The sequence below is a fragment of the Sapajus apella genome, unplaced genomic scaffold (genome assembly GCF_009761245.1).
Source record: "Sapajus apella isolate SASKATOON/1434 unplaced genomic scaffold, GSC_monkey_1.0 scaffold129, whole genome shotgun sequence".
In the NCBI taxonomy this organism is placed as follows: Eukaryota; Metazoa; Chordata; class Mammalia; order Primates; family Cebidae; genus Sapajus; species Sapajus apella.
This window is the reverse complement of record NW_022437069.1, coordinates 3,470,613-3,493,156: the sequence shown is the minus strand read 5'-3', so window position 1 is coordinate 3,493,156 and position 22,544 is coordinate 3,470,613. Positions and strand designations below refer to the sequence as shown.

The 22,544-nt window shown below is 41.2% G+C and overlaps 1 protein-coding gene across 2 annotated transcripts in view; it reads left to right on the top strand.

Moving 5' to 3' along the window:
- Nucleotides 1-22,544, top strand: part of LOC116539498 (cytosolic carboxypeptidase 4-like) — a 69,238-nt gene that overhangs the window by 43,309 nt on the left and 3,385 nt on the right. For both annotated transcript variants that reach the window (XM_032262486.1, XM_032262485.1), the window contains exons 2-4: nucleotides 14,658-14,721; nucleotides 16,339-16,485; nucleotides 20,844-20,975. In XM_032262486.1, coding sequence (XP_032118377.1) covers nucleotides 14,658-14,721; nucleotides 16,339-16,485; nucleotides 20,844-20,975 — 343 coding nt within the window. The remainder of the gene's footprint in view (nucleotides 1-14,657; nucleotides 14,722-16,338; nucleotides 16,486-20,843; nucleotides 20,976-22,544) is intronic.

The following is a 22,544-nucleotide window of genomic DNA, read 5'->3' as shown; positions in this document are numbered from 1 at the left end:
AAAAAAAAAAAAAAAAAAAAAAAAAAAAAAAAGAGTAAATTGTTAGTGTAGCCATTCATTACCAACTGCTTGACAATTGACTATAGAGTCTGAAAAACTGAAGAAGGTCATAATACTTAACCTAATTATGTAATTATATATAAAGTCACTCACGACAGTCTGTATAATGGCAGGGCACAATTATAATAGCTCTCAGTAAATGGGCATAAAGCTGATTGATGTTAGAATGGTAGACTTTATTTTGTGGAGAAATTAATCAAAAGGGGCTTTACAACTAAGTTGGTCAAATATCTCTCCAAGTGCAGTAATGCCTTTGCAGCATCTCTGATTGATGAGAGGCTCTCTGCTTGTGCTTGTGTAGTCAACCCACATCCACTTTTGGGAGTAAAGAACTTTGATTTTCAATCATGGTGAATGTGTGCTTACTTTACATGGTTGGTTGACTTCCTTGAAGAAAATGGGAGCCAAAACTTAAGACAGAGTCAGAAATAATTAATAAGGTTTTGAAAGAGGTTTCCACCTTATGATCGCCATGGTTAACCAAGATAACTGTTGCCTCTATTTGGAATGACTCTCCACTTCCTTACTGTCCATCTCTATTAATCTTTTCCATGATGAAGCCTTTCACGATTGGACTTTCCCTTCCTTTCATACCTCTTCCTCAGCTTCCATTAACCATTCTCATCCACTGAATTCAGTTTGTACTTGATCGTGGTAACTTGGCAATATTTCTGTGTACTTTTTGGCTTGTTTAGAAGCTGCATTGAGAACTTCCATTCTGCTGGCATCCTTTGAGTCCTCTAAATGTATTGATGAGCATCTAATAGTTTTAATAAATGATTAATGAATGTATAGAAGGACAGACAAATGGACATTCTGTCAAGTGACTGCTTATGAGGGAAACCACAACTCTCTATGACTATACTTCCTGATAACTTTCAATCAATAATTTTAATCTCAACCCTCTTCAGCCTATGGCAGAATCTCTGAGTATTGGTGTCCCAGTCATGTCTCCTGGATTCATGGAAAGGATCAAAGTCAAAAGCAACTTCTATCATCATGACATTTACTTGATATCCAGCATAAAGCTGAATTCCAGATAAGAGGCATGAAACAAATTTGTACTCCTTAAGTGGAAGCATTGAACTAAGAGATCATTGAATATCTCCTTAGTTCTTGCAAATCAGCCCTGGCAATTAGAGAAGAGATACCTGATGTCCTCTTTATGGGTTATGTGATCCTACACAGCTGCAGATGCTTTTATGGACTATTAAAATTGTGACTTAACTGGCTAATTGCCAAACATTCATGGCTTTTAATAGACTATTTTCATCCCAGTGTCTGGTTGTAATCTTTGATCCTTGAAGACTTTGATCCATAGTGGAACTACCACTTTCATCCTTGGAAGCTCTTTTTTTTTTCTATTATGTTTCCCATTTATTTACCCTCTTAGCTAATTAGTTTCATAGTCGAGCCTACTGACCTTGATTTTCTGGAATCCGCTGGTTTTTTTTTTGGGGGGTGTGAACTATAAAAAAGACAAAATATCCTCAGTTTGTATTCAGCCTTGTTTTTACCTGAAAACAGTTTACTCTTACCTGCACTCTCTACTTCATGAAATATAATCTGTGTAAAAACTGAACACCTGGTATAAATTTATCATCAACCAAGAATCCTTCTGAAGCAGGTGCAGTGTCTTTGGCAGAGTTCTAGGGTGACATCGTGGGTCTTGTTTCTCCAGGATGGAATGTTTATGTTTCCAAAGACATAGTCAGAATATTCGTAAATAGATGGTAGAGTCTACATGAATTGAACAGTGCTTCAAGCACAAGTTCCTGTTGATGAAGAATGAGACCTCTCTGGGAGAATGTTTTATGACATTATCTATACACTCTTATCCATACATATTACGTAGTGATGATAAAATTTTGAATAGATTCATTCACAAAAGAAGGGATTAGTGGGACTTAAAGATACAGCTAAAAATATGTTTAATTCTTTGGAAGTGAAGTCATAGGGCATAGGGAAAGATAAATAGGGTGCCTAATTTCCTTCCAAACTGCTTCCTGTTTAGTTCTTGCACTGTGGTTATTATTGATATACCAAATCTTGCAACAAATTTTCCTTGCAGCTGGCCACATAGCACTGAGATTCCTGGATATATTTGGTGGGAAACATTCTGCTTTGAAGATGAGATTTGCTAGGATGAAAATCAGATGAAGTCCTTTAGAGCTGCTTGTGTGGACCAGCTGGTCCAGTGAGCTCTTGTGATGGCTTAAATACTTCTGAGGTGTGCCTCGTGAGATGTGGAGGCCATACTATACAGACAGGATGGGTAATCTCTTTTCATAGATACTTAAAGCTGAGTATTAGCAGTATTTTTTCTGAGATAGTACCCAGTAATCTGGCCTTCAAACAAGGGGAAGACTACAGGAATACTTACTCTCTGACCTATGGTATGTTTGACCTTAGCTGCTGATGATTATGTTTACGTAGTAACTCACTCCAAAGTATAAGGGCTTTGTGTTTTCAACCTCGGACATAGGTTGTATGATTTACTGACCTTGTTACTGTTTGAGTTTTCTTTTCGTATATAATATTGTGTTTATTGTTGAGATTAAAGGTTTGACTCATCCCCAAAAGTGTAACTAATATCAGAGTCAATCTTTTACGAACGACGTGGGTCCTTCTACAGAAATAAGAACTTGGAAAATTGTCTTCTGTTACAGGATAGGAAATCTAATGTCCCTGGATCTTGATTACTTTGGCCTATAGTGTGGTGAGTATGGACACAATGGAAGGTGATCCCAGGTGGCAAGGGAAAGATGGCACCCACCAAAAGCAGGCTGGCTGAGGGCACATGGGAAATCATACCTCGTGGGAAACCCTAAGTGGAAAAGGAGAAAACCCTATTATGGCAGAGCCAAGTTAGTTATCTTCCAGAGCCATTTCTTCTTCTTTTAGCACAACGGCTGAGCTACAAGTTCCGTCCTCCCTTGTAGTTATGCCTGAACAGGTGACTGCATTTTGATCAATAAGATGAGGTTGGAAATGACATGTGCCACTTTCAGGCTTGTCACATAAAATCCTCCTGTGAGACGTTCTCTCTATATATTTTTTCAGTTAGCTTGAGGCAGATGAACATGTTGACCTTGGAGGGTACATGAAAAAAAAAAAAAAGCCACAACATAGAAGGAACCTGGGTTGTTGAATAACCACTTACAGAAGCCCTGCCCACCAACTAAGAATATCTCTTTAGGACCTTATATGAATTTTTAAAAACTCTCTTTTTGTTATTAGGCCATTTATATGTTTTTTGGGGGGCGGGTTATTATAGTGGGTAACATCACCTTGACTTACCTGTATACCTTACAAACTTGTTTATTTACCAATTAGTCTTATGTTGTATTAGACTGTTCTCACGCTGCTAATAAAGACATACTTGAGGCTGGGTAATTTATAAAGGAAAGAAGATTAATGGACTCACAGCTTCACATGGCTGGGGAGGCCTCACAATCATGGCAGAAGGCAAAGGAGAAGCAAAGGCACATCTTACATGGCGGCTGGCCAGAGAGGTTGTGTAGGAAAACTCCCATTTATAAAACCATAAGATCTCATGAGACTTATTCACTAACACAAGAACAGTATGGGGGAAACCAGCCCTATGATTCAATTATCTCCACCTGGCCCTGCCCTTGACATGTGGGGATTATTACAATTCAAGATGAGATTTGGGTGGGGACACATCCAAACCACATCACGTGTGATGGCAAAACTTGGTATTCTGGAGCTATTTGCAAAGTTTGTTTCTTGGTTTTAACTTACTGTGTGAGTAGCTTGGGAGGAAGCTGGATCTCCAGGAGCAGAGAATCAGCCTCTGAGATACAGATGCCCCTCCTCACATAGTGACATCTCATTCCTTCCACCCCGGTCCAACCTTACAGTGTTTGGGCCTTATTTTATTAATGGAGGCAAGAAGTTTGCATATAAGTTATGCAAACTCATCTACATTCCCTTCCTTTATGTCTTTCTTTAGCCAAGGATCTCATTTAGTACACCTGGGGAATTAATTTATACTTATGTGGCAGAATGAAGAAAACTGGGGTATATGACAATTATAGCTATTAATCTTACCATACCTGAAACATTAGTTGAGCAGATACTTCCTAGCTGAGATATCTGTGAGAACAGAGACCTTCCTGATTTATTTACAACAGCATCTCCAGTTCTTGACATGAAGTGACCACTCAATAAATATCTGCCAATTATATTAACACAGTGCTTCCAATAACAAAGCCAATCATGGAAAAATTCAGGAGAATACTGACAATAAAAGAGAAAATCTTAGTCTTTATCACCTAGAATGTGGTAGATGTTTTCTTTCAATATAACAGAACCAAATACTGTAGAGGGAAGATGAATTAATAATCATTCAAAAATGAATATAATGTTTCATTCTAGACCAAAGCCACACCCTCAATTTCATTCCTGGTTGTTGATTTATTTTCAAATAGTTGAGCAGATGCTAGATATATCCATAGAATGAAATTTGCTAAATTCAACTAGGTTGTCACTTAACCCTCCGTGTATGTGCGTTTGTGTGTGTAGAAGTCTGATTGATCATGTATCCAATTCAGAAATCTAGTCCTGGCTTTGAATGAAAATGGAAAGTAGGCACTTGTCTTGGAGGAATAATTTGTGGGAGGCTCCATAAGTCTCCAGGCCCTAAAGTATCTCCCTGATGTGGCTTTCACTGATCCCTGAAACAAGGAGACTTTTATTCCTTGGATTTATTTCATTATCCTCATTAGGTTTACAGGAAGGAATAGCATGTTACATAGGTATGAGTAATTAATGCATTCGTGTGGTGGTTCTCAACCAGGATCAAGGCTGTGTTCTGCAAAATCTGTTGATATTTTTGGTTGTCACAACTGGGGCTGAGAGCTGTGGAGTGGTTATGCTACTTGTCTCTAGTCGGTAGATACGGAGTACTGCTAAACATCTTGCAATATATGGGATGGCTCCCTCTTTCCCATTAAAAAAATAATTATCTGCCCCAAAACACCAGTAGTGCTAAGCTTGAGAAACCTTGCATGAGGGTGAAGTAATTTGTTCATAGATTCTTTTGAGAAGATAGTTAACAGAGCAGAGTTTTTGAGAGAGAGTGGGTGGGGTGGACAGAAAGGCATAAATTTAAAATTGTGGAATGGGAAGATGAATGCTGGGATACCTTTACACCCTAGAGGCTCCTGGCTAACATACGTGAACTGAAAGAGAAAAAATTACTCCTTCTTGGGAAATATTCCAACTGTAGAGCTATTCTTTCAAAATGTCATGGTGCTGTCTTAAGTTAACAAAGGTCAGCAGTGGTGTGGGTAGGGGAAAGGGCAGGGATCTGGAACTGAAGTCCACACTGGCCTCTTTTATATGTCTGACTCTGTCTATCCTGGAGCCAGAGGGACACCTTTAGAAGAACTTCCTGCCCTCCTTGAGTTTTCTGAGGGCACACCTGTCCTCTGAGACTCCTGGGCATGTTTCCAGCAGATGAACAGACACTTCCACTTTCTCTCTCATTCTTCATCTTCAGAGTCTGACACACTGTCAGAAATGGAAAGTTGGCTTCTGAGCATGAAGATCTTCTGTTGACTCCAGTTTGACATAATAGAACGTCGTTAGGTCATAGAAATGGAAGGGTTCTGAGAAATCATGTCTTCTTATTTTCTTAATTGAAACATGAGGAAGCAAATGGGGTCCAGGGAAACTAAATGGTTTATCTAAAATAATTATGGAAAAAATGAGTATTAGAACTGGATTTACCATCTCCGAGTCTGATGTTTCTCTATTCTCTATCATGTCATATTTTGCAAAAACACCTGAGTAAGAGAGAAACTCACTAAAATCTTTGGGAGATTTTGCAGTTTAAATGCTTGGCATAGATTTTTTATTTCTTTTTCACTGTCATGCATTACAAATTCAGCTTTTAGAAATCAGATTTTCAGTGCTTTTTATTATCTCCTGTTGAGATCGGTTTGCATTCTCGTCACTATTGCTGATAAGAATTTATCCTGATCGCAGTGGCTTGAAACAACCGTTTTATTTTTATCGCATTTTGGAGGGCCAGGCATTGGGAAAGAAGTCATCAGGGCAGTTCTTTTCTAGTGTCTGTCGTGTAGTTGCAGTCAGAAGTTGGCTGGGGCTGCAATTATCTGAAGCCTCAATTGGTCTGGACATCTCAGCTTGCTCCCCACCATTATTTGGCTGACATTTAATGCCCACTGATGCTAGTTCAGCTGAGGGCTTAGCTGACTGTCTACAGGAGCACCATATGGGTCTTTCCCTATGGCCTGGGCTTTGTTATGGCTTGGCTGCGTTATGGTAGTCAGTCCTCTGACATGGAGACTTAGGGCATCGGATGCACGTATCCCGGTGACCTGATGCCTGTTTCTTAATCCTCAAACTGTACCCTAGGATTGCATTGCTTTTCATGACCTAGTCTTGAAAGTTAAGCTATGTTACTTCCATTGCATGCTATTTGGTAATAAGAGAGTTACTAAAATTGGCTAAGATTCAAGACTAGGTGACATAGATACCACCTCTTGGTGGTACACGTGACAAAGCATTGTGGACAGGTTTTAAAATTTTAGAGTCAAAACATTTCCACTAAATAAATGCTAATTTGGCTATTTTGCAGTGTCCTTTTTTTTCATATTTGCTATATTTCAAAACTCAATGTGTAAAATATGAAGAAAGTTTACTTTTGCTTTTGAGTATATTATTCAACTTCACTTGACCTAAATTTCCTTATCATTACAGTAAGTATAGTGATATCTAAATTGTAAGATGAGAATTTTATTTTAAGGATTAAGTGGTAAATGGTGTCTGAAACAAAGTAGACACTGAATGGTAATAATCATACTATTGGCTGGGTGTGGTGGCTCACCCCTATAATCCCAGCACTTTGGGAGGCCGAGGTGGATGAATTGCTTGAGCTCAGGAGTTTGAGACCAGCCTGGGCAACATGATGGAAACCCTGTCTCTACCAAAAATAAGTGATATGTCATGATGCACTTCTATAGTCCCAGCTACTTGGGAGGCTGAGGTAGGAGGATCCTGGGAAGCTGGGCTGCAGTCCAGTTGAGGCTTTGGTGAGTCATGATCATGCCATTGCACTCCAACCTGGGTGACAGGGCAAGACCCTGTCCTGAAAAAAATCATTACATTGTTGTCTACATAGGATGCCAGTTTATATCTTGATGCCTTTTTCTTAACCCTCAAATTGTACAGAACATCTCTGAAAACAGCTCTTCAGATTGGGGTAGGGAAGACCATTGCCTACAACTTCAAAGAGTACCCACGTGTGGAGTACCCATGAGATAACAGGAGTCCCTGAAATGAGAGGCACAAAGACAGCACGTCAAATCTTTCCTGCTTCGTAATTCTGCTTCAGACTAGCTTGCTGAGAATGAGCTGGGTAGAGGACATGGAAAAGGGCATCTTTCCAGCATTTTTGGAATGAAGGTGACTTGCAGCGGCAGGGAGGAGCCTCCCTGTCTTGGATGCTTTTCATTGTCCAAGTATGTTTTGGAGGTGGTGGATTCAAAGGGGATGAAGGCAGCGAGTGGCAGCTGCTGGCCCAAGGAAGAAGGCAGCAACCCATTTCCTTGATGATGCTGTGAGCCTTGGTGGGTAGACACCTGGAAGTGTTATTTACTTGCCGTGTTTAGAATCCTTTCAGAAAAGCTGAAAACTGTCATTTCCTTTCAGTAGTCCTTAATTCTACCCTGCAAGTTTTGTGCTGTAATTTGTCAACTGTGCTTGGGAAAGACTTCACAGCCTTCCTAGAAATAGAGACAGAGTCTGCTTTCTGAAAAGCATCATTGAAATGAAAACAGAACCTTTTAGGCCTGTGTGGTTGTTGGTGCCTGTCATGATGATGATGACCGGAGACTTGGCAGTTTATGGAGACCACAAGCCTGCCTGTGGTGTTGACAAAGCACAGGATTCAAAGTTGTCTCGGCCCGGAGGATGCAATCTCACCCTCTTCAGGTGCTTTGTTTATTTATTTTTCCTCCCTCCTTAAGAGTATTCTGCTAAATTGGGAATACTGTGATCCTGGTGAAAAACTGATCTCATAAGATACATCTCAAAGGGTCTTCAGACCTACTTTTAGATTATTCACCTTTCCTGTCATGGCCATGGCCTATTTATTTACCAGCGTTTTGTTGGACGTTTAGTGTGACCCAGGCAGTGAGCTAAGCATTTCTACGTTGATCATGATATTTCTAACCCAACTGTGTCCATGAGTTAGGTACAAGTAGTAGTCCAATAATGCGGGTGAAGAAATTGGGTCTTAAGAGGTTGTGGAAATTGACCTAAAGTTGATCTGAATTCAACTTACATTTTTTTTAACCCTCTCACTTCTCTCTTTCTCTCCCTGCCTCCCTCTGCCTCTCTCTTTCTCTGCCTCAGCCTCAGTAGCCTTCTGAATGTCCTTCAACTTTGCCATAGGACTTTGCAAACTAGCCGCTTTTGCTCTGAGCATTTTTCTTTTCCATCTTCTGCCGGTTTACGTTTGTTTACCCTTCAGCACTCAGCTTCAGTGTTACTTCTCAAGGGATTCTTTTCTGATTCACACCAAATAACTCTATTTTGTGCTCACATGTCACAATAAACCCGGCACCTATTCCCAGTTGCACCTTTATATTTGTTTGGGTGACGCTTTGCACAAAACATCCCTCCCCAACTAACTTCGAAGCTTTGCGAGAACAAGAACTGTGTATGTTCATGCCATCTGTGTATTTGCAGCACCTAGCACAGGGCCTGGTACATAGTAAATGCTTAACACATATCTACCAAATAAATGAAAAAATAGACCACATTCTACCTTAGATCGTGAATACCCTTTTTACTAAGGCGGATCATTGATATCCTTGACAACTCATTATAGGAGACTCAATGTATGATGGGGACATTTGTCAAATTCTTCGGCTGGAGAACTGTGAGCAAAGATCTTGGTGAGGCTGTTTTCAAATTTCCATCTAAGATACTCCAGCCAGAAAACAATATATACCATTTTTTTTTCTTTTAACACTTTGTTATAAAACCACGTAACCTACCACCCAGCTTCTGTAGTTAGAGCAAACTTCTTTCTTATATGCCTTCACTTTTTCTATGCCAACCCCCATCATGAATGAAACAAATATCATAGTTCTTCAGTCCATAGTCTTTTAAAACACTTCTATCTTATGAACCCATTTTAACCTTGCCAGGAATTTTTTTCCTTCAACTTAGACTAAATTTCTAATCATGCAGTTTCTGCCTGTTTCCTCCTGTGTGAAGACAGACAGTGTTGGTCACTATTTTTGGTGTTATAGAACCGTTTTTAGTAATTGAAGTTTGTGATTAGTGCTCCCTTCAGTCATTCATTACCAACTTCAAATTTAATAATGTCTTTTATTTAACCAATGGACCATCTCTAGTGAGTGTTTAAACTACATGACTGGAAGAACATTTATTTTTGGCAATATGGTTTTCTTGGGCTCTGAGCTGTGTCCTGTGCTCTTGGCTCATGAATTTGGAAGAGGTTCTGTCTTATTCTCTAGAGGCCAAGAATTAGAATGTTATGAGCTTATTCTTTCAATCTGGCAGGGCATAAGCACTCTATTTTTGTGAGATCAGGGGCACTACTCAAAGTGTGACGGGATGGAGTGTTTTTTCCCAGTCTAGTAAAATTGGTTTTAGACTCGTGGAGAAAATTGAGAAGGGGACTGCAGGATCTTTCTTTACCCTCTACTTTAAGACCGCGATGGCATCGATGGTGCCTATTTTTTAACACTGTGTTTGACTGTTATGTTCTGGATCTGATTTGTTTGTACCCACGAAGTCACATGTTGAGATCTGAACCCCAGTGTTGAAGTTGGGGCCTGCTGGGGTCCTGGGGCCTTGCACAGAGTAGGCATTCAGGAAACTATGGAATTAGAGGTATTGGGATCATAGGGGCAGATGCCTCACGAATGGCTGAGTGCTATTCTCACAGGAGTGAGTGAGTTCTAACTCTTGGTTCCCACGTGAGCTGGTTGTTGAAAAGACCTGGTACCTCCCTTCCTTCTGTCACTTCCTTGCTCATCCTGTGATCTGCACATGCAGGCTCCTCTTGCCTTGCACTATGAGCGGAAGTAGCCTGACGCTTTCACCAAAAGCAGATGCTGGGGCCATGCTTCTCGTACAGCCTGCAGAACTTGAGCCAGATAAATTTCTTTTCTTTGTAAATTACCCAATCTCAAGTTTTAAAAGTAACAACACAAAAGGCAGACTGAAACACCGACGTATGGTAGGCACTCTATATTTGCTTGCTCAGTTGTTAGATTGACAGAAAAATTGAGCTGTGCACCTTGTAAACTTCTGTAACAATGTTCTCACTGGAATGGAATTTACATCCTGGCACCAAGGAGAACAGAATGGCAAGGCTCTGTCAGATTGCATATGAAGTTTGAATTCTATCTCATATCATTCCATAGTTTCCTGAATGCCTACTCTGTGAAAGACTCCGTGCTAGGATCAGGGAGGGCAAGAGGAATGAGTGAAAAATCTGGCTCTAGAGGAGCTCACAGTCTAAAGTGAGTGTGGGAGGTTAAAAGTGGCTGGAAATTCTTTTCTATGCCTCCAGTTGAGGGGTAGAATCTAACTCCCCTCCCCTTGAATTTGGACTAGCATCCAGATTGATTTGACTAATCAATAGAATGGAGCAGAAGTAACGTTTGGTCTTCCGAGGCTAAGACAAAAGAAGCCTTGCAGCTTCCACCCAGTTCTTTTGGAATGCTTGGTCTGGGGGAAGCCAGCAGCCATGGAAGAAGTCCAAGTGCCTTAAGACTATTATGCTTAAAAAGACATTTGTGGGCATTCTGGTCAACAGTCCAAGGTATCCCCAGTCTTCCAGCTGTCCCTGCCAAGGTGCTAGACATGATTGAAACTGTCATAGACCCTCCAGTCTAGGGCATCTGCCGGGTGAGTGCCACTGAGTGACCTCAATTAATACCATGGGAAGCAGAAGAATCTCCCAGCCAAGTTTTGGCCAAATTTACCTACCCACAAAATCCAGCTGTAATAAAAAGGACATTGTTCTAAGCCATTAAGTTTTGGGGTAGTTTGTTGTCCCACAATAGACAACCAGAACAGAGAGGTAAGAAAATAATCAGGTTCAAATAAGAATTTTAATAAAAGATATTTACAAAGTGTTGTTGGAAAACAGAACAAATAATTGGAACAAATCATTCTGTTCTTGGAGAGGCCAGGCCACCACTTTGCCCTGCTTGGCAGGGCACCAATCACGTTGTAGTCTTTGTGAGCAGCACCCCTGGAGTTGTGCAGTGCCCAACGTGAGCAGACGTGTGGCAATTGTAGATAATGGGTGCGAGGAAGGCAGGTTAGCAGGGAAAACTATATAGAAAGGGAACTGGAGCTGGGAATTAACATGTGCTCCAAGGAGTGGGGAGAAATGACACTTAAGCCTGCATCAGCATGAGCCCAGACTTGAGAGCAGAGGTACCCATGATGCTCTTGGTGCATCAATACTGGTTCTGTATCACTGCCATAGATAGGAGGAATGGCTGCAGGTGAGCCTCCAAAGGCAGAGTGATGTGAAGGGCATCATTTTCTTTTTTTCTTTTTCTTTTCTTTTGAGACAGAGTCTTGCTCTGTCACCCAGGTTGGAGTGCAGTAATGTGATCTTGGCTCACTGCAACTTCTGTCTCCTGGGTTAAAGCAATTCTCCTGCCTCAGCCTCCCAAGTAGCTGGGACCACAGGCGTGCGCCACCATGCCCAGCTAATTTTTGTATTTTTAGTAGAGACGGGGTTTCACCATGTTGCCCAGGATGGTCTCGATCTCTTGACCTTGTGATCCGCATGCCTTGGCCTCCCAAAGTGCTGGGATTACAGGTATGAGCCAGTGTGCCCACCTGAAGGCCATCATTTTTATACTGTGATGAGGAGTTGGGAGGATGAAGGCAACAGGGAAACTTAGAAGATTTTAAAGCAGGGAGTGACAGGCTCAAAACAGTATTTGAGAAAATTGCAGTTCAAAACCCCATAGACTACGAAAGACACTGTTCTTCCAATTCCCTGAGTCTCCCTGAAAGCTTGGTAGATAGATTTTTTTTTTTTTATAGCAATGTCTTCAACAACCGGGGATTACTCGATGTTTCATTTAAAAGGATCATTAAAGGAAAACCGAGGCACATCACATCTGCCTTCTTTAATTGCTCATTTATTATTACTGTGGGTGAGATAACAGCTTTGTGTTATTCTTCTAAATAGTATAAAACGTTTATTGGTAAATGTAGCAGTACATAAATTAATGCTGGTTGAGATTATTTTTCTCCACTGATAGCCGTAATTTTTACTTAAAGTGAAACCATTTTGTGCTGCCTCATTCTGGCTCAGAGCTGAGTGTGGGCATTAGGAACTGACCACATGTCTCTTAGTTTCTGTGGGATGGCAGGATTTTGTTGGTGAGTTGGCTCTCTGGTTGCTTTGTGAAACCAATTTCTTTCATACTTTTTAAGACCGCAGTACTTGGGAAGAGAGCACATGGAGGTGTAAAACGTCCTTTTCTCCGTCACATCCAAATGTACTAAAAGTGGCTTTTAGAAATGAAGATATTCATTATTTCACTTATCTGAAAGTCAACAGGTGGGTGGATCCATAGAGTTGATCTGGTGGCTTAACACTCACTGAGGACCCAAAATTGTCTTTTCATATGACAGTGTCCAAACACAGGAAATATTTTTGTGTTTTGTTTACATTTTTTTGTTTTTTAACTTCTGGAGAAAATTTTTTTCCAAAATCCTCCTGCAGACATCCTCTCGGGTTTTCTATTCCTGATCTGGGTTCATATCCACCTCCAATCCGACCGCAGGAAAGAGAGAAAGCTTAGAGGAGATGAGCCGTGGCCCATTCCCTGGGCAGGGGAGAGGGACCTACATACTCTGTCGGCACGTGGCCATTCTGTATTTGAGGCAAATGAGGCTTTCTTCTAGGCAACTCCAGAGGAATGGCTGTGTGTGCAGCATATGATGCTGGCCACAGGTCAAACCAATTTAAGGGTGTTGATTTAATACATACCATATGCTCAGTTCTGTATCCCTGCTGGCAGATACAACAGAAGCGTAGAAGCAATGCTTGTTCTCAGGGAGTATCAGTGGGCATTGTAATAAAGCAGGCCATTCCTTAGCTGGAGGAATTAATTTAATAAAATATATGGATTAGCTATTACACCTTGTGAGGTGGGAATAGAGAGATGAATGAAACCTAGTTCTTGCCCACAATAATGTGCAATTCCCTTCACCATCTGCTTTATTCAGTCTGGTCATACTGCAGGTGGACCCATCCTCCAGCCTCCCCATGCTCTGTGTGCTGCCCCTGGAGCACACAGAGCTACATCACAGCAGAAACACTTTTTCTCCCCTTTCAACTTGGTTTCCGAAGAGTCTCCCATCCAAGTACCGTCGAGGCCTGACCCTGTTTAGCTTCCAAATGTTTCTCAAGAGTCATCACTCATGGACCTGCCTGGGTTCAATGCTCCCTTCTAGCATTCTCTCTACTTCTCCCAGTTTACCTTTGTCACAGCTGTTGCTGTCTTGGGTCCTGTATGCCAGCTGTTCCTCTCAGCCAGGCCTGGAGCCCCCTGAAGGAAGATTGTTCTGTCATCAATTTTTATCCTCAGTGACACAGAGGCATGAGATGGCATGGTTTGAGCGGAAAACTTCCAAGGGGTTCCATGTTACTGAAGCATATATTTCAGGCGGGGGTGTTATAATGAATAATGAAGCTGGAGACATAAGAAGGGCAAGATCATAAAGAGCTTTGAAAATTTTATTAATGAGCTATGACTTTATCCTGTATGTGATGGGGAATTATAGAGGTCTTTGAAGCAGATGAGAAACATGAGTCTTATTAATGGGAAGATTAAGGCTTTGCTTTAAATAAAACACCCTCTCCTCCAAGTATCTTATAATGCAAAGAGCACTGCACTGATTTTGGGAGCCTGGGCTGAGCTATACTTCTGGCTTTTCTGTACGTATTATGCAAGGAGACTCAGCAAGTCCACACTGTCTCAGAACTCAGGGTTCTGTTCTGTATAACAAAGGATAGAGTATCAAGCATTGCAGAGATCCCTTAGAGTTTTTTCATAATAGGATTTGGTGTCACTCTGGGATTCTCTTAAGAAAAGTAGGAGTTCATTCTTGTCAGTCAGGGAGGCTTTGCATCAGAACATTTTAGTGAATTTCTGTTTCTTGCCTCTGTGCTGTATGTAAAAATAAGCCAAGCCTACTGAAAGAACAGACGGGTGCTACCCTGGCCCACGAAGCCCTTTTACTTCCTTGTTTTCTGTATAAGTCATTATTGCTTATTCTTTTATTCATCCTGCTGATGTTACTACAAGATAGGTCTGCAAAGAGGGGTTCTGAAGACAAAATATGGAGGGAGGTGCAGCCCCTGGGTCCCTGATCAAGTGAGTCCCCTTGTCTGTCCTTTCTCTGCAGTAAGTCTTTCTCTATGGCAGGAGGTAGAGTCCTGCCATTCCGCTTGCATCTCTGATCATCCAACTTTTTTCTCTTGCGTTCCTTCTTAAATATGGCTGCCTGCATTCTCATTGCAGACCTCCTCCGACAAGGAGTCCATCCTGACCATCCTCAAGGTCCTCGGAGATCTTCTTTCTGTTGGTGAGTAGGCCATGCTCTCATGCTTTCATAGGGTGGACGCGGAGCCTCCCGGCTGTGATCTCTCCCAGGGACCTCCGTGGCCTGGGGGTTTGCTCTTGCTTCAGTTTCCTGTGAGAGGCAGCATCACTAGCCTATCTTTTTTCTCTAAGGTTAATGAGACCCAAATAACCTGGACTGATTGTACTCACAATCAGTCTTCTTACCCAACACCGAAGAGGAAAGTAGACTTGGTAGTAACCCTCTGTGGGTCTACCCCTCTTCTCCCTCTGCTCTCTTCCATGTGGCCTATTTAAGAGAGCCAAGTGTCAGAAGCTGTCTTGCCTATTTCAAGTAGAGACAGAAATATCAGGCAGGAGCTGAACTTGGAAGTGGGTAAGCATCACGTTTTCAGAGATAAGATGACAGAGTCGACTACATTGGAATCAACTGAGTTAACTGGAGCATGCGTCTATTAGCTCAAGTTCCTAGTGAGATTTTTAAACATTCCGACATTCACTCAATTTGCATTTTTATGTATGCTGGCCACATTACTCTAGAAAGAGATGTTAACACTGAACAGGCAATGTCAGAAATAAATGACGCTCCAGACCCACAGATCCTGAAGGTTACAGCTTCAAGAGGAAGGGACCCATCATATTGGGGTCTTACCATGGTTTGTACTGCATTCTATTAGCAGGCTGACTTCCATTTAGTCTTTTGAGTGGGGTCTGTGTAAGTGAAGTCACTTGTCTCTGGGATAGTGCTGTCTTATGTTTGCTCAGAGGTGTCTGAAACTCTTAGGATGAAACCTTGAAGTTCTCCCTCTGATAAGGTGGTGATTACTGCACCTCTTTCAGAGAATGCTACTTTTCATTAGGATAAAAAATCAGATGTTGTTCTTTGATAGTGTCCCACCCTCTTGGCCACCTTGGTTAGGTCAACTTTGCCCTGTGTATAGAGAGAATTAACCAAGGGAAAGTTGAAATGAAATCGTTGCTTTTGACTTTGTCCTTGGGCAAGGTGGAGGAGACCCCTGTTCAAAATTGTACTTAGGTGGAAAGACCAGTAGTTCATCAAAGCTCTAGACTCCTTCAAAATTCCCTAGATAGGATGATTGGATGTTTCTTTCTCAAGGTACTACTCCAGTAGTTTCTGCAATTTTCTCCCATCAGTTTCTGAAAATCAGAAAATCATTACGCCATCAATACAGTGATTCCAGATTAGGTCATCATCCCAATCCTTGTTACAGAAGATTCAAATGTATAGCAGAGGGATATTGATATTCCCTCTTCTAAGTATATGATAATACAAAAGCCTATATGAAAATTACAACATGTACACACAGGTATACACACATGTACCAAATATTCAACAGATTCTCAGACAAGCTCTGTATATTACATGTGTTGCAGATGACCAATACTAGATTCTTAAATATTCCACTATTTTTCTATTTCACAACCCTCTTTCCTTACCTGATAGTACAACTTTAACACAGGTTGCTTTAAGAACTACACAATTTTGTGTAGTTGAAATGAACTAATTCTTTCTCTGTCTCTAGCTGTGAGGTCTGTCTTCTGCTCCAAGAAAAATGGGGGTTATTACTTGTGGCTCATCTTTCCTCTGGCTTCCCCTTAGGCACAGACCGGAGGATTCACTACATGATCAGCAAGGGTGGCAGTGAGGCTCTTCTGCAGACCCTGGTAGACACAGCGAGGACAGCTCCTCCAGACTATGACATCCTCCTGCCTCTCTTCCGGCTGCTGGCCAAAGTTGGCCTAAGAGGTACTCATACTCCAAGACCTAAAACTAACTAATAAGGCACTTCTAGGGTTGTTTTGATGAGTTACAATTTGGGAAGCTCTGGTGGAGAAGCACAGGGAGGAAGTGGCAGGGAGGTTCTGGACACCTTGGTGGTGATGGCAGGACCAGACCCTTAGGAGAAACAGTTTTGTTGACTTAGATGTCAGCTCATCCAAGGTATGGTGCTCTGGACAGAGCCCAGAACAAACATGGGCTACATGGGGCATGGACCATATGGGGGGAAGGAGAGGAGTACTCCAACGCAGTGTTTAATTATTTAAAAAATAAATGGAACATGTCTAAAAGTTGCATCACAAGGCTGTGGAGAAAAAGGAACACTTATACATTGTTGGTAGGAGTATAAGTAAGTTCAACCATTGTGGAAGACAATGTGATTCCTTAAAAACCTAAAGACAGGGCTGGGCTCGGTGGCTCAAGCCTGTAATCCCAGCACTTTGGGAGGCCGAGGCGGGTGGATCACGAGGTCAAGAGATCGAGACCATCCTGGTCAACATGGTGAAACCCCATCTCTACTAAAAATACAAAAAATCAGCTGGGCGTGGTGGTGCGTGCCTGTAATCCCAGCTACTCAGGAGGCTGAGGCAGGAGAATTGCCTGAACCCAGGAGGCGGAGGTTGCGGTGAGCCGAGATCGCGCCATTGCACTCCAGCCTGGGTAACATGAGTGAAACTCCGTCCCCCCCCCCAAAAAAAAAAAAACCAAAAACCTAAAGACAGAAATATCGTTCAACTCAGCAATCCCATTTCTGGGCATATATACCCCAAAGAATATAAATCATTCTATTATAAAGATGCTTGCATTCATTCATTGCAGCACTATTCACAATTACAAAGACATGGACACAACCTAAATTCCCATCAGTAATAGACTAGATAAAGAAAGTGTGGTACATATACACTGTGGAATATCATACAGCTATGAAAAGTAGATCATGTCCTTTGCAGGGACATGAGTGGAGCTGGAGGCCATTACCCTTAGCAAACTCAAGCAGAAACAGAAAACCAAATACCTCATATTGTCACTTATGAGTGTGAACTAAATGATGAGAACACATGGACACAGAGGGGAACATCACGCACACTGGGGTCTGTCGGAGGATGGAGGGTAAGAGGAGGGAGAGGATTAGGAAAAATAACTAATGGGTACTAGGCTTAATACCTGGGTGCTGAAATAACCCATACAACAAATCCCCGTGACCTAAGTTTACCTATGTAACAAACCTGCGCATTTACCCTTGAACTTAAAAAAGTTAAAAAAAGAAAGTCTATTATACAAGTGTACTGTTTTCCTAAGGTTGCCATAACAAATGGCCACGAACTGACTAGGTTAACATAACAGAAGAGTGTTAGGAGATCAGAAGTCCGACATCAAGTGTTGGCAAGTTTTGGTTCCTTCTGGAGGCCCTGAGGGAGAATCGGTTCCGTGCCTCTCTCCTCTGAGGGTTCCAGAAATCCTTGCTGTTTCTTGGACTGTAGATGTTTCACTCCAGTCTCTGCCTCCATCTTCACATGCGGTTCTCCTCTGTATCTTTTCCTTGTTGTGTAAGGCCATCAGTCGTAGGATTTAGAGCCTACTCTAATCTGTATGACCTAATCTTTAGTAATAAAATCTGCACAGACTCTATTTCCGAAAAGAATAACATTCTGAGCTTCTGGGTGGACATGAATGTTTTGGGGCCGCTATTCAATCCACTACAAGTCACAAAGAAGTGGAACATTCCTAGTTGAAGGGAAGATGGGGGAAGGGCCTAGAGTTCTTTCCATTTAGGCTCCATAGACGTTTCTCTTTTACCAAGGAAAAGCCTGAAACATTTCCCTAAAATTCTAGAAGTTCTTGGAGCACAGTTTAAAAGCATGGGCACTTAGGACTCAGGCAAACGTTGCAAATGCGTTGCAAGTGTTAAGTTCTAATTGTGTGCTGAGTCTTATATAGGTCACAACTGAGAAGCTCAGATCCTCTGAAAAGCAGACCTTTGATGTCCAGAACTATCAGTGACAGCCAAGGGCCCATGGGTTCTGGAGTACTCTTCCTTTCAATATTTGGATCTCCATTTTGGGTCTGTTTAACATTCTGCTGATAATGATGGAGCACTAGGCTTTTTGCCAGCACCTGCATGAGCACGTCCCAGAAAAAAATCAATACAATTCACTCGGTGAATATTGAACAGATATTTACTGCATGTCTCCTAGGGTCAGGTGCTTTAGGCACTAGGAACACCATGATGACCAAGGAAATTAAGGACCTGCTCTCATGGAATTATGTTCAGGTGGAGGAGGCCAGCAAATCCACAAATAACTTGGCGATAGCAGACTATGATGAATGATGTAAGAGGAAGCAAGAGTGATGCTACTCTAGACTGGTGTGGTCAGGAGAGGTAACATTTGAGCTAAAACTTCAAGAATGAGAAATCAGTAAACCAAAGAGTGGGTCATGTGAACTCCAGGAAAGGATCACAGAGACCTGATACATCCCTCGGTCATAAACAGTGTAAGCTGGGGAGTCAGACCTGGGTTTCAGTTCTGGCCCTGACACTTACTAGCTGTGTGACCTTGGGCAAAGTAGTTAAACTTTCTGAGCATTGTACCTTTATATAAAATAGGGTTATCTTTGTGTAAAATAGAGTCATCTGTACAGTTGGCCTTCCATTTCTGTGGGTTCTGCACCCATGGATTCAGTTAACCTTGGATTGAAAATACTTAAACAACTGTATCTGTACTAAACATGTACAGACTTTTTTCTTGTCATTATTCCCTAGACAAAACAGAATAACAAATATTTACGTAGCATTTACATTAGATTAAGTATTACAGTAATCTAGAGATGATGTAAGGTACGAGGATGTGTGTAGGTAGTATGCAAATACTACACCATTTTATATCAGGGATTTGAGCATCCATGGATTTTGGTATCTGTGAGAATCCTGGAACCAATCCCATGTGGATACTTTACTTAATTTTAGGGTGATATGAGGATTAAACAAGGTATTATATGTCACGTGCTTAGCATGTGGTTCAGGACCCTGGAAAACTAGGGTCATACAGGTTTTATAGGAGAAAGAGAGACATGAGAGATACACCAGGCCAGTGATTTCCAAGTTATTCACCTTGATATTACTATTGTAGTGATTACATCACCACAGTTTCTGCCATCAAGGGGTTATAGTCCTTGACACTGACATTCAGGTTGCTCTAGGCTGACCTGAACAGAACAGAAATAAGGTTGGATGCTCATGAAGGAATGGGATAGATATCTCTTTTCTGATGAAGGGAATCGGTTATGTAGGTTTAGTTGCAACCTCTTTGCTGATGTCCTTTAGCCCAGAGGTACATATCAGTAAATCAGGTTTAGGATTTTATTTTCGTTTAATTCATTTCTACCTGCGATGAATCTGATAGAGACGTATTCTTGCAAAAACAAACATGATGATTAGACATTACCCATTGACTGGTATCATAGTGGGGACAAGGAAAAGAAAATGTTTCTTTTTTATGCTTATTTCCTAATTATTAAAATAATAAGGACTTATTTGTAACACTAGAAGTTAGGTTATTTGGAGCAGTAAGTTAGAAATATTAGAGGGAAAAAATTATTTTTTTAAAACTATATTTTGACTTTTTATTATGAAAACTGTCATATAGAAAGATGTCCTCTTATGTACCTAAACTTAGTTCTAACCATTGTTAGCATTTTTCCATATTTTCTTCACCTATTTATTTTTATCTGAAATATTTTAAGAGAAATTACGGGTAGCATTTTCCTCCTAAATCCTTTCAAGTGCATTTCTTTGAAAAGAGACATTTCCCTACATAATCACAATTACCATTACTACAAACCTAATAAAATAAAAGATACACACGTAATTTATATTTATTCCAGCTTCTCCACATGTTCCCAACTGTCTTTTACAGACATACTCAGAGCAAGATTCAATCCAAGTTGATACATTACTTTTTAATGTTATATCAAGAATTATATTAATATCAAGAATATTAAATATTCTTCATTCTAGAATTGTCTTAAAGGAAGAACTTTATTCCCAGTTGAACTGTGGTTAATGTATGAGGACAACCTAAATATAGGGACTGGAGAGTTATTCAACCCACAAGCTTGCATGTAAATATGTGTAGCCCAGATTAGCTCTTTTGATTCATTTGGTTCTAGTGGGGACACATTTAGCAGCATTTGTCACTAGGTCTGAAAAATGTCTTTGGCTATGATTATCTTCCTCCTTCACCGTCTTTCCTTTCCTCCACTTCACACACTGTACAATCCAGAATCAATGTGGAGTGCCACTAAGCTAGATTGATTTGTGTTCTTAGATAAAAAGATTGGACGGAAGGCCCTGGAACTGGAAGCACTTGATGTCACCTTGATTCTGGCCAGGAAGAACCTATCCCATGGCCAGAACTTCCTTCACTGTCTCTGGGCTCTGCGTGTGTTTGCCTCCAGTGGTGAGTGACTCTATTGTGACTCTCGGGGATGGCTTCCAAACCTGGGCAGGGACACAAGGAAACTGCGCGAGGGTCTGGTTGGAAGAAAGGCATGGGTGGGTGATACACATGGTGGTCCCAGTCAGATAAATAAAAGGAGGCTGACAATCCAGATGTCGTGGTGGTGAGAAGTTACTTCTTCATCTTCTCCTTAGCCAGGCAGAGCTCTTGTCTGGTCCTACAGATAGACTTCAATAGTGTTTCTCCTTGGGTATCATACATGATAGTATTCTAGACTTTTCTATTAGTACTACAAGGTAAAAAAGATCTATGACAGGAGAAGGACAGACTTTATTTAGTCCTAGTCATATTCAAGTGTTGTATCTGGGCAAAATGACTCTCACATCACAAACCTCTCTACCATATTCCTGAAATTGCTTGTTGAATACAATGTCCCTTACCATTGAAAAAAAACTCCATGATCCTTCTCAACAGGGTCCTCCAGGTAATTATTAGGAACATCATAGCCCAGTTGATACTTATTTGCTGACTCCTGATTTATTTCTAATTATCATAACAATTTTGTATTTAGACCCACAATTTTATAGCTTAGAAAAAGAAACTTTAGAGTGAAGCAAGGCTGGGCATGGTGGCTCATGCCTGTAATCCCAGCCCTCTGGGAGGCTGAGATGGGTAGACCACTTGAGCCCAGGAGTTGGAGACCAGCCTGGTCTCTACTAAAAATACAGAAAATTAGCTGGGTGTGGTAGCACGTGCCTGTAGTCCCAGTTACTTGGAAGGCTGAGGTAGGAAAATCACTTGAGCCCAGGAAGTCAAGGCTGTAGTGAGCAATGATCATGCCCCTGCACTCCAGCCTGGGCAACAGAGCATGACCCTGTCTCAAAAAGAAAAAAAAAAGTGAAGCAATTGCTTGAATTCATACAGATACAAACTCACGAGGGCGTAATTTCTAACTCCAGAACTCATTTTAATTCTATTCCATATGGAAACTTTTTATTAATACATTAGATCCTATAGCTTCTGTCTCATATATAATGAGCATAGACTTTCATTTCTCCTTTCTGAGTTCCCTTCCTGTGAAATGAAAGTGCCAATTATTTAGAGGTTATATAGTCTGTAGGGGAAAGAATGTGGGCTTAGAGCCAAAAAGACCTGAGTCTGGCTGTGATTCTATTTCTTATGAGTCACGAAACATGAGTACTTAACCTATGGGACCTCAGTTTCATCCTTTACAAAACTATAGTGTAATAATGATTACTATTACTCTGCTAGGGCTGTCTTAACGAAATACCACAGTCTGTGTGGCTTTACAAAGAACTAAAACAGATTTACAGGAAAAAAACTAACAAGCCCATTCAAAAGTGGGCAAAGGATATGAACAGACACTTTACAAAAGAAGACATACGTGAGGCCAACAAACATATGAAAAAATGCTCATCATCACTGGTCATCAGAGAAATGCAAATCAAAACTACATTGAGATACCATCTCACGCCAGTTAGAATGGCGATCATTAAAAAATCTGGAGACAACAGATGCTGGAGAGGATGTGGAGAAATAGGAACACTC